At 43.8% G+C, this 11,249-nt stretch overlaps 1 protein-coding gene across 1 annotated transcript in view; it reads left to right on the plus strand.

Annotated features, from left to right (window-relative positions):
- prdm8b (PR domain containing 8b) overlaps positions 1 to 3,132 on the plus strand; it is a 5,984-nt gene extending 2,852 nt beyond the window's left edge. The window contains exons 2-4 of the mRNA XM_020595027.1: positions 1 to 132; positions 689 to 920; positions 1,300 to 3,132. The exon at positions 1 to 132 is cut by the window's left edge and continues 84 nt beyond it. Of these exons, the coding sequence (XP_020450683.1) occupies positions 1 to 132; positions 689 to 920; positions 1,300 to 2,564 (1,629 nt within the window). The 3' untranslated portion in view covers positions 2,565 to 3,132. The remainder of the gene's footprint in view (positions 133 to 688; positions 921 to 1,299) is intronic.
- Positions 3,133 to 11,249: the final 8,117 nt, after the last annotated feature.

Raw genomic sequence — 11,249 nt, forward strand, 5'->3', positions numbered from 1 at the left:
TACACGACGTGTGACATCCCAGAAAACGCCATTTTCGGGCCTTGCGTGTTGAGCCACACGTCGCTGTACGACAGCATCGCCTTCATAGCTCTGAAATCCACCGACAAACGCACAGCGCCTTATATCTTCAGGGTGAGCTCTTCATTTGGATTTATTTATCTTTTATTTATCTGAAGATTTTTTTTTATAAATACAGACCCTAGTATTTTTAATTAGCCCACTGTTGATATTTGATTTGTCCTGTAAATTCTTCCATTTAGCATCAAACAGGTTCAACAAAACACAGCAGCACTGATATTTAAATTCCCATGTATGAGTACAACAGTGTGATATTGGTAGATTTTCCTTTTGAAATAATTTTTTTTTAAAGGCCACTCACTGCAGTACCTTAAAAAGTCACTCAGAGCAAATCATTATTTCAAAATGCTGCTAATGACCTGGCATCATTTTGTGCCCACCAAAACCACATTTATTTTTCTGTATATGAGCTGTTGTTAATAATAGTGAAATAGCTCATACCACCTTGTTTCAAGATATGGACACTTGAGAAATAAACAATTGGTTAGAAGGGGGTGCGTGAGACCATGGGTCCTTAGAATTAGAATTTGAGGCACAATATTTGCCTTAAATTTTTGTTAAATGCATCAGAGTTTTTGCACTAACAGCTTTAAATGTATGTGTCATACAGGTGGACACCTCTGCGGCCAACAGCACCTCAGAAGGCTTGATGTGGCTGCGGCTGGTTCAGTCTGCCAGGGACAAAGAGGAACAGAACCTGGAGGCCTACGTGAAGAACGGCCAGCTCTTTTACCGTTCACTCCGCCGGATCGAGAAGGACGAGGAGCTGCTGGTCTGGTATGGCAAAGACCTCATCGAGCTGCTGCTGCTCAGCTCCAGCAGAGCGCCTGCCAAAAGCAAAGGTGAGCGAAGTGAAAACATCTCACCTCACTGGACAGTAAACCGTTGAAGCCTGTGTTGGCTTCTTCCTTCAATCACCCAAAGAATCATTACTTTACTTCACGACCACACACATGTTAGCGCTGCAGCTTCTATGGAAATACATCCTCAGCCTGGAATTGTCGTCATCGTTGGTACACTTAGGATGTAATCTCTGGCACTGCTGCATATCAAAGTGCTCAGCTTTGGGATGTGCACAGTTTTGGATGACCTTTCAATATCCAAATTCAAATTTAGTACAAAACAAAGTAGAATAATAACAATTATTGGACTACAGTCAGCAGGACAGTTTTGGGACTGTCTGTTTTTGTCAGAACTAATTTCCGTCTGTCTTCATCACAGGTTCGCCCCACCACTCATGTCCCGACTGCAACCAGCGGTTCCAGTTTGAGTTTCCTTTCTTGGCCCATCTCCGGTTCCGTTGCACCAAGAGACTGCAGAGTATCACAGGGGCTGATGAGGATCTGCCCAGCAAAGAGAGCAGCACCGAGCGACCCAACACAACCCCGACCAGGACCAGCCCGAAGCTGGGTCGCTCTGAGGGCTTCAGCAGCCCTCAGGACAGCAACAAACCCTCTACAGACTTTCATAATCTGGCCAGGGATCTAGAGAACAACCGGACCAGCCCGCCAAGTGATAAGGAGGCCGAGATCTGCAGCGAGAGCTCGGGGAAGAGGAAGTTCTTGGAAATAGAAGACAGAGAGTGCAGAGGGCCTGGTCTTCCTCAGTCCAAGTCTAAAGACGAGCTAGCAACATCAGCTCAGAACTATAGAGGAGTGTATGGCCTAGAGGAGAACCACAGGGCCTTCTCCCCACCAGGCTCCACAGCAATTGGTGAGGGCAAGCGCAGTGCCTTCACTGAGGTCATGAAGTCACCCCAGAACCTCAAACACCACAGCAGCAACAAAAGCCTCCAGAGCTCCAACTCTGAAAACAAAGATGGTGGCCGTTCCGGCAGCAATCCTTCAGAGAAGCACCTCAACATCAGGCAGGTGCTGTCGGAGACCCAGCCACCCCAGTCCTCACCCATAGGCAGCGCTTTCACCTCTGTCAGCCAGCAAGGCGGCGGAAGTGGAGGAGAGAGGAAGAGCGCCTTCAGTCAGCCGTCTCGCTCCTCCTTCTCCCAGATCTCCCCACTGGTGATGCCGCCCAAGCTATTGGACTGCCACCCAGCGGTGGGTGACGCCATCTCCTCCAACAGACTCTACCAGGCCGACCATCTTGCGGCCAAGCTGCAGGGTGCGGAACTGGGCGCCAACTGCCCGGTGCCGGGCGGCATGGCCAAGCAGAACCCCTTTGTCTACGCCACCACTTTCTGGCCCAAGAACTCTGGGCCTATCCAGCTTCAGATGCCCTCAGCGCTCACCCTCCTGCCCCCCTCCTTTACCTCCCTCTGCCTGCCAGCTCAGAACTGGTGCGCCAAGTGCAACGCTTCCTTTCGCATGACCTCGGACTTGGTTTACCACATGCGATCCCACCACAAAAAGGAGTACTCCATGGAGCCTCTGGTCAAACGGCGGCGCGAGGAGAAACTCAAATGCCCCATTTGCAACGAGTCCTTCCGGGAGCGACATCACCTGTCACGTCACATGACCTCCCATAACTGACTCTTAAAGACTAAAACAGAAGGGACTTTTGTTTAACAAGGAGGGACTGTGACCCTGCCTGGATCTAAGCCCTCCGACTGGAGCTAGGCCACTTATAAAACACCGACACACCCGTTGCACTTGTTTCCACTTTGGACTCTGATCTTCTAATTCGTTTTCAGTCTGTTCACTTTTTCTCCCCTGTCCAAAAATGTCATGTTTTGGCTGTATGCAAATGCGTTTTGACTTCAGAAATGAATCTATTTATGAAGCAGTTTGGAATGAAGGAAGATTTAAATATGTGTAAATGTACAGTAAGTTGTATTTTATATCATATAAATCCAAATATAGAGAAGAAATGCCAATGTAGTCATATGTCATGGTTTACACGGCAGCAAGTTTTTTCATGTCAACAATGAATATGGACACAAATTGGGGTTATTATGTCAGACTATATTCCAGAGTGCATGTAATATTAAATAATATTAATTTAAGATGCAGTCTATACATTGCAATGTAAATAATTTGTTTTATTTGAAATACAAAGTGTAATATTTTGTGTCAGTGGGGAATAGTTTCAGTGTTTCTTCCTTTTGCTGAAATTTACTACTTGATAGTTTATCTAATTATGTTGAATGCATTGACAATAAAATAGCTTTATTTTCAACCCTGGCCTTCCTGGATTTGTTTTTTCAAACGGGATGTGAAATATTTACTGCAATTCTTTGATTATCTGCACCACTAGGCTTCGTGTGCATTTATAAAATAAGATGAACATTGTGTTTTAATGAAAAATGTTTAGAATTTTATTTTTAAGTATTTTGAAGTTGAAAATATATTTAAATCGTCCCAACCTAAAATACATCACCACATATTAGACCAAAAAATGATAGTCCACTGTGGGGTTAAAAGGGTTACTTCAGAAAAATTTCCAATTAAATAGCCTACGTGCATATTATTAGTATTACTATTATTATTATTAGCCTTTTTATTTTTTTTATTTGCACACGTAGCCTATTCACTAGGCTAAATGTCGTCCACATTAATCCGTGGTCCCTTCCGTCACAGTCCTTGGAAATTAACAATCATTCCCAAACCTGTAAATTTAAAGTTTCACAACCTACTGTTTCGTGTTTAAAATACATAATACGACGCTGTATTTTCCGGAAAATGAGGTTTAAAATGACGAGATAATGATTCAGATCTTTCGGTGGCAAAGCAGAAACTAGTCCAGAAATCCTATTCCAGAAGAGAAGGTAAAACATAGAGTGGCTCTGTATTTGGCATTAATTCCACCATTTTTCTTAGAATAAACACAGCAGCTACAAAACCCGGAGACAAACGACTTTCTGTGGGTTCCAGTTACACACAGCGGCCTGTAAGGCTCCGTCTCCTCCTGTAGGAAGGAAACATGCTCCACTGACATGTAGTGACACCACAAAGTGTCTGGAAGAAACAGGACATCAGTAGCTACAGTCCATCAGCCTTTTATCACCGTAGTTCGAAGAGACTTTCAAATGGAAATGTGAAGGAAAGCAGGTTCAGCAAACTGTTTTCTCATTAAAATATTAATAACAAGGTGTAATAAAAGTGTGTGGACAGACAATGATCTCCATTTACCGCTAATAACACAATGGCTTTGATTACAACAACGTGTCAATACAACCGAGCGGTGAACGTGTCAGCACGGAAACTCAACGGGAAATGTGAAAAACGGTCCAATGGCGCCACCAAGTGGCCGAGATGCAAATCATACACAGGCTTTAACCGTAGAAACAATATTGTACTGTTTCAAAGATACTGGTATAATACACCCGAGAAGGAAATGATAGAAACATCACAGCATATATAAAAGTCATCACGTGACACTGTGTGATTCACACAGTGATACCATTAGTTACAATCAAACAATATCTACAAGTTTTCCCATTACTAAGTAGGGTGAGATAAGGAGAGTTAAAATTATATATTAAGTAAAAACATCAATAAAGTCTGTATAAGTCCCACAGACAACATATATGACATATGTTTCATAAATCATAGAAAATAAACTTATGTCTTAGCAATACTGGAGACAGTTTCTAATAAACTGCAGTTACATGATAAATGTTGTTGACCTCTGTTGTACAGGTTAGTGATGAGACATTTCAGTTGTCCAGCTTTTCAGACATCCTACACATGCGCAGACAATGTTAGGGGACTGACCGTGGAAGCACCTTCAAGCTTTGGACGAACGTGAACTGTTCCTGGTTGAATCATCAATCAATCAACCATGATTTTTGATTTTCCAGTTAAAATCATAATCAGTTTTGAATTCTCTTTAGCTCTGATTTGCTCTTTCTGCCTTTCCCCCCCATAGCAACAACAGCTGAGGCTTTTGGTATTGTAGGACTGTGAGCTGACATTCATACAGAAGGAAGATGACTCTTTAGAGACAAAAGATGAAATAATTAAAACTGATGCCCACAACATAAACCTATTTGTGTTTTTACACTGAGGGCAATGGAGGATATTCTTAAAAGAAAACACTGAAATGGGAAAAATTACTTCAGGATCCAGCAGATCTTCCCACTACAACTCAGCTGAGATCCCAGAGACAGACACAGTATCTCCAAGTAGCTATAAGTATGTAGCTAGCAGAAGATACAAACCACATAGAGATCAAGGTTGAGAGGAGTCGTTACAGCAGAGCACAGCGACGCTGCCATGTTATATCTCATCTCACATCAACACCTATGTTAGGAGTCCACACAGGTCAGTCTCACCACCAAGGTATCGCTCACTATCACCCTTCTCCCTCTCTACACACACTCTCCAGTGATATTTCCTGCCCTCATGCTTCGCTGCTTGTGTCATCATCCCCTTTGTGCCCCAACGTCCCCTCCAACACATTTGTCAGTGCATCAGTCAGTCCAGGTCTTTAGCTGATGCTGTTATCTGCAGCCAGCGAGCAGGGATTCAAACCACAGATATTTACTGGTTCATGTGAATAATTACACCAATTCTGATACTTTCACTGTGCTCCAAATGTACATGCACATTTTCTAGGAACCATTCAAGAAGTGCACCAGGCGATAATGATCAAACTATGACTTTTAAAGCTGCCACTGGTATAAAACGCTGCAAAGGAAAATGTTTGGCTAAATACGTCAAGCTGTTCACGTCCTGTTTGTGGTGCATTCTGTGGGAAACCGCTATCTTTTGTGTAACATACTTGTCAATATTTCACACACAGAACGTGATGGATGTGGCTGAGTGAAGTACAAAAACAGTTTGAGAAGATAAAACCAAGTCCCCTAGGTACTGACATCAAAAGGGCAGTTTCAGCGTCCACCGTAGCACAGACCGGTGCACTCTTTTGACACAGGACACTTGATGGACACACTGGACATGCCATAAATAGTCAGGACTTAGAGTACAGCCCGGATGTGTCAAACTAGAGAACAAACATTACTGTTTGTCTGAGCTGCTGCCATGTGGCGACTATGACAAACAGAGCAGTGCCAACATGTGTGGACAAGCATCAAGAAGCTGCTGTGTGTGGAAAACAAACGGTGGGGGTGTTGTAACGTTCTCTCCGTCTGCCTTCTCTCCTTTCTTTGTAAAAGATGTGATCTTGTGGCAGAGCCAGTGATTCACCTAGCAGTCTGTTTGTAGCATTTCGAGGTCACACAGATGAAATGTAGTTAAAACTACAATATGTAACTTAAGGTAGCACTGGCATGAAACTCCAAAACACTCCACTCTGCTCCATTCGGCACTGCCTCTCCCTGCTCCACCACGCTCTGCCCAGCTCTTCATGAAATTACAAAAAAATGACAATGTAACACAACTTACTGGTCAAGAAGAAATCATTTAAGATCTCTGATTGGTTAGAGAAATCAGTGGTGGGCAAAACCTTTTAGAAGCTAACGTCTCTGCACTGCTGCTACTTCAATGTCCCAGGAGGCTTCGACAGCACCTCTCAGATTTCTACAGCAAAAATATTTGGCAAAAGTTACAGATCATAGGTTTAAGGGCTGTTTCACTCTTTTTCTTGGAGCTTTTCCTCTCTTTTGGGTGCGGTCCAGAGGAAATGTTGGGACCATCTTTGGCAGAGCATGGTGTGTGTACACAGGCCTTAAGAAAGAAGACCTTAAATTATCATTTTAATTGTGTGTGTGTGTTTTTGGTTGGTTGGAGTAGTCTGACAGTTCGCTGTTGGTGAGGTATGAGTGTGTGTGTGTGTGTGTGTGTGTGTGTGTGTGTGTGTTTGTGTGTGTGTGCTGTGAACTGAAAGTGGGCGGCTGTTGGTTGTAAATAAGTCCAACATCTTGTGCTGTTTTAACTGTCGGCCTGGAAAGCTGCTGGTATATGACGGCCAACGCTCAGCCTGAGCTCTGCGTCATAAAGTTGGGTTGACTTTCATGACATGAAGGGGGAGACGGGGGGAACAACACGCCTAAGCAGTCTTCAAGAAAACTGTACGCCATGGCTGTTACGGAGATGTACTTCAAAAGCAGAGAGGAGGGGGCTCGGCAGCGGCAGGCGTAACACAATCACCTGACCACATTCAGAGTCACCAGCTCCGGCTGCATGAAACAAATCGCTGCATCACGAGTGTCGAACAGCAAATACAGACAGACAACTAGTAGGAAACTATTATAAGCACAAAAGTGATATTTAAGTACTTTGTATGTTAGAAACTTGCATCTTAATGCATCGTATCATGTATCACAGCGTCCCAGTGGGTCACGCACAACAGCTGAGTGAGAAACTAGATTTTTTTGTTTTTGTTCTTTATAATACTGTTTATACTGTGCTGTATTTGTAAATAAAATAAATAAAATTTACAGTACATTCAGATACATTTTCCCACATAACTTTATAAAAAATCTATATTTGTGGCTGAAAGTTGTTTAAACTTCACACCAATGATGCATCATTCTTCCTTAATGTTAACACATGCAATTACTGTATATCTTCATTCAGATGTAAATGGATTTAGGTTTAAAATGATCAGCTGGGGAACAGCTGGGGCTACACTAGATGATTACAGGATCACACAGTAACAACACGGACTCCATGACGCATTCACCAGCTTGGTAATGTTTTCAGTGAGCTGCACTGGATCCGTTCCACATCTGCACAAGGCAGAGAAGCACTTGAGGCCTGGAAACAGGTGTAGCTTCGGCCTCTAAGCACTGGAGTCTTTGCCTTTGCAGCAATGTGAAAAGACTCAGTCGCACCTTGAAGACAGGTAGAAACCCAGAAAGAGAGGCGCTCTTTCCCCGGCATGTGGATATGATGTGTAAATTTGTCCCTGTCAGCGCAGCCTGGAGATGGAGTGCATTGTGCGTCAGAAATAGTGCCCAGGGGACGATGCTGTCTATATATATTTAGATCTTCAAACACTAATGATGTAACAGTGAAATCCTAATCAGACACAGCACAAGGAGCAGGCCTTGTGTAGACCCTGGATTAGGACTTTAAACAGACCGTGGTGTGCGTGAGCGGGGCTGCAGGCCACAACTCTGCTGCCGGGGGAAATCTATCTGCTTCTGATCTAGACCTTTCTGTCCCAGCCTGGTTAGCCTGCTGCCTGAACCCTGTTTGCACAGAGCAGGTGCTTACGTGGCTCCTGTCGCTCTGTGAATTTTAAAGCTCCGTCTAGAAGCCACATTAAACTAAGTGCCAGCCACCTGGTGGGCTGACTCTTGTGGACTCAGTACCGGGCAGGCAGTCATAATGTAATGGCTGATCAGTGCATATCCACTGCAACTCACATTGTTGTGTGTAGTGTGGCCAACTTTAATTTATCTGCCTTAGGTTGTTTTCAGCCAGGTTTGGAAACTGTGCTGGCTTATTTGATGTATAATCAGATAATCACCTTTATTTGGCCAAGTATGTTACACACACAAGGAATTTGTTTCTGGTACAGAACCGAGGCAGCCGTATATTCTTTATAATGAATGAATGTTTGAAATTTCAAGTAAACTATATATAATTTTGTTGGAATTCAGGAAGCTTTGAGCTGAGGACTGAGCCCAAACTGCTCCACTTTCAGATGTGAAGCAGAAAAATGCTGAAAAGTTACATTTTTAAATATGTACATATCAGAAAAGGCATTTTCTTATCAGAATCTGGATAAAAGAAAATTAAAGATACGAACATATGTTAATCTCAGACTGTCAATCCTTTGTGCTGTATGCGCGTGTTACAAACATGCTGGGAGTTCAAGAGTGTGATCAGGCCTGGTGAAAGGTCCACATGCAGAGGTGGATAATGGATTAGTTAAAATCACTGTTGCTCGGCGCGGGTGTTTCCTGTGAGGAAAACCAGACCAAGCTTATCTCCTGTCCTCCATCCTCTGGCCACCCAGGGACTACTTAAAGTTAAAACATCAAAGCCTGATGTGTACACATCTTCAGAAAGGATTTTCTGAGAGGAAAATGGATGTAGCATCATGAGTCCCTCAAAACAGAAACAGAACAAATGAGTGACATGTAGATCTGTTACTGGAGTTTCCCCCCTTCCCAGTACATTGCAACTCAGCTCTCAGGACAAATTCCTAAAAAACACACACACACACACACACACACACACACACAGGCTTCAATGCCTTTTTGTTTGCAATACTTCACTGGTTGAGTGTCTTCTTTTCATTTAGAATTTATGTGATGTCTCTATTTCCAGTAAAGCCACGTGCCTTCTCACAACAAACTGTCTGTGACTTGGTGAGGAAACAATTAGAATTCACGTAGGTCCATGTATGTGTCCTCTGCACACATCGACACTGATTAGCTAGTGGCTCAGAGCCCCAACACACACACACACACACACCCTTCCTCTCCATAACAAACAGGTGGTGTGTCTGTAACAAGTGAACAGGTGTCACTCTGTGGCTCCGCCAAGAGATGACAAGCTGAAAACAAACAAACAACAACAACAAGCAGCAGTGTCCCTGTCCTGCTAATTACTGTGAGAGCACTTTGTTGATCATCTCAGTCTGAAGTTTAGCTTAAACGCCCGGCGTCTCCATCTCCCCCTGTGACTGTACTTCCTCCCAAACTTTGTCCTCTCATTTCTCAGAGCTGTCTTTTTGAGCAGGTCCTGAATGTTGAAAGGAGAAAGGTTCAGGGAAATGGGGATCTGTTGTAACTCAAAGAGTCACTGAGTGGAGTGGGAACAATGCAGCCGGCAGATGCTGCGGCCCACATGGTGGCGAGGCTCCACAGGGGCCACTGATGGTGGGAAATGTCGATGAGGGTGACCCACAGTGCATTTGTGGATTCAGCGACACATCTGATGCAACGCGCCTTAAAGTCAATACAATCAGCTGGCATCGTTTGTTTGTGTGTGTACGTGAAACTCTCTTCACTGCAGGGCACATCTTTCTACAAAGCACTAGTATAAGCGCTGTAAGCCATACACAAACGGGGTTGATAAGGATGAAGGGAACTTGGCCGACTTCTGGCCAAGCCATCACACAAAGGCTATACAAACCATCTGAAAATATTCAGTGGCCAAACACTGAGCATGTTTGAGCAATTTGACTCTCACCAAAGGGCTCGAAGAACAAAATCATATTCAACAACCTGAGGCACAGCTCATTAATTCTGACCTATGAATTCAGGATAAGCAAATGATGAAACATTTGTTCCCATCAGTGCAGGTATGAGACCTACACGCTGTCAAAGAAGAGCTCAGAGGCTGCAGTGAGAAGGAACCATGTTCTGCTATTTGAAGATTGCAGACTGTGTATTTGCAGTAAATCTACTGCCTTTCAATATTTTGTTCTGGTTTATATTATATACAACTTTTAAGTCAACTCAGTTCTTTCCACCAGAATGTTGCAGTTGTTGTTAGAGACAAAGACCATGTCCTTGGAAACCAGACAAAATGTAAATTGTCATGTGGGCCAGCAGATCCTAAATCCACCACACACCTGGGATTTGAGCATCGCCTACCAGCCGAGCATTCCAGGAATTCACTCTGGACATGATTCACAGTGCATCCACTCAAGCTTCCCGTGGCAGATTAGAGCTCATGTCTGGGCACAGACCGATCTTTCCTTTCACTCTTTTCTTACAGCAATCTTTCACTTTTTCACAACTGCAGAAGTCCTGAGAAGTCATGCTAAGTTTATACTACAAATGACATTTAACTGCAGTGGTTTTACTCTTTGTCATTCAAGAAATGTGGCGATAAGCCTTTTTCTACGATGCTGCCTATGAAGCAGCGCTGGACGCCCGGGGGCATGTGTTGGATTGATCACTGTCTCTGGGCTCAGACGGTCCAGGGCCGCAGCAGAACCTGCTGTCTGCTGTTTGCTTAGACTAAAACGCTGCTAAAAGCTGGGATCAATCGGGCGGGAGAATCAATCAGGATCATCCGTGTTTATACAACTTGGGGATTACCTCACTGTTACAGGAATGGCCTCACAGGAATGACTGGCCATTAAAACAGTGGGACTAAACACTGCCCTGCTGTTTACATAAAAGGTAATGTGGGCCTGACCATGGCTCTGTGTGCCAGAGACAATTAGGCCCCTGCACAGGCCTTAATCCACTGTCCCGTGCAGGGTAATCAAATTCACAGCTGGGCCCCGAAAACAATGAGGGTCAGGATTACAATGAATGCTTGTGAAGATAGAAGATTAATAAGCTTAACACTGGACATGTGCTAGTTACCAAAATTCAAAGTATAAAGCATTAGGTGTTTTCT

Source organism: Monopterus albus, unplaced genomic scaffold (genome assembly GCF_001952655.1).
Source record: "Monopterus albus unplaced genomic scaffold, M_albus_1.0 scaffold26.1, whole genome shotgun sequence".
NCBI lineage: Eukaryota > Metazoa > Chordata > Actinopteri > Synbranchiformes > Synbranchidae > Monopterus > Monopterus albus.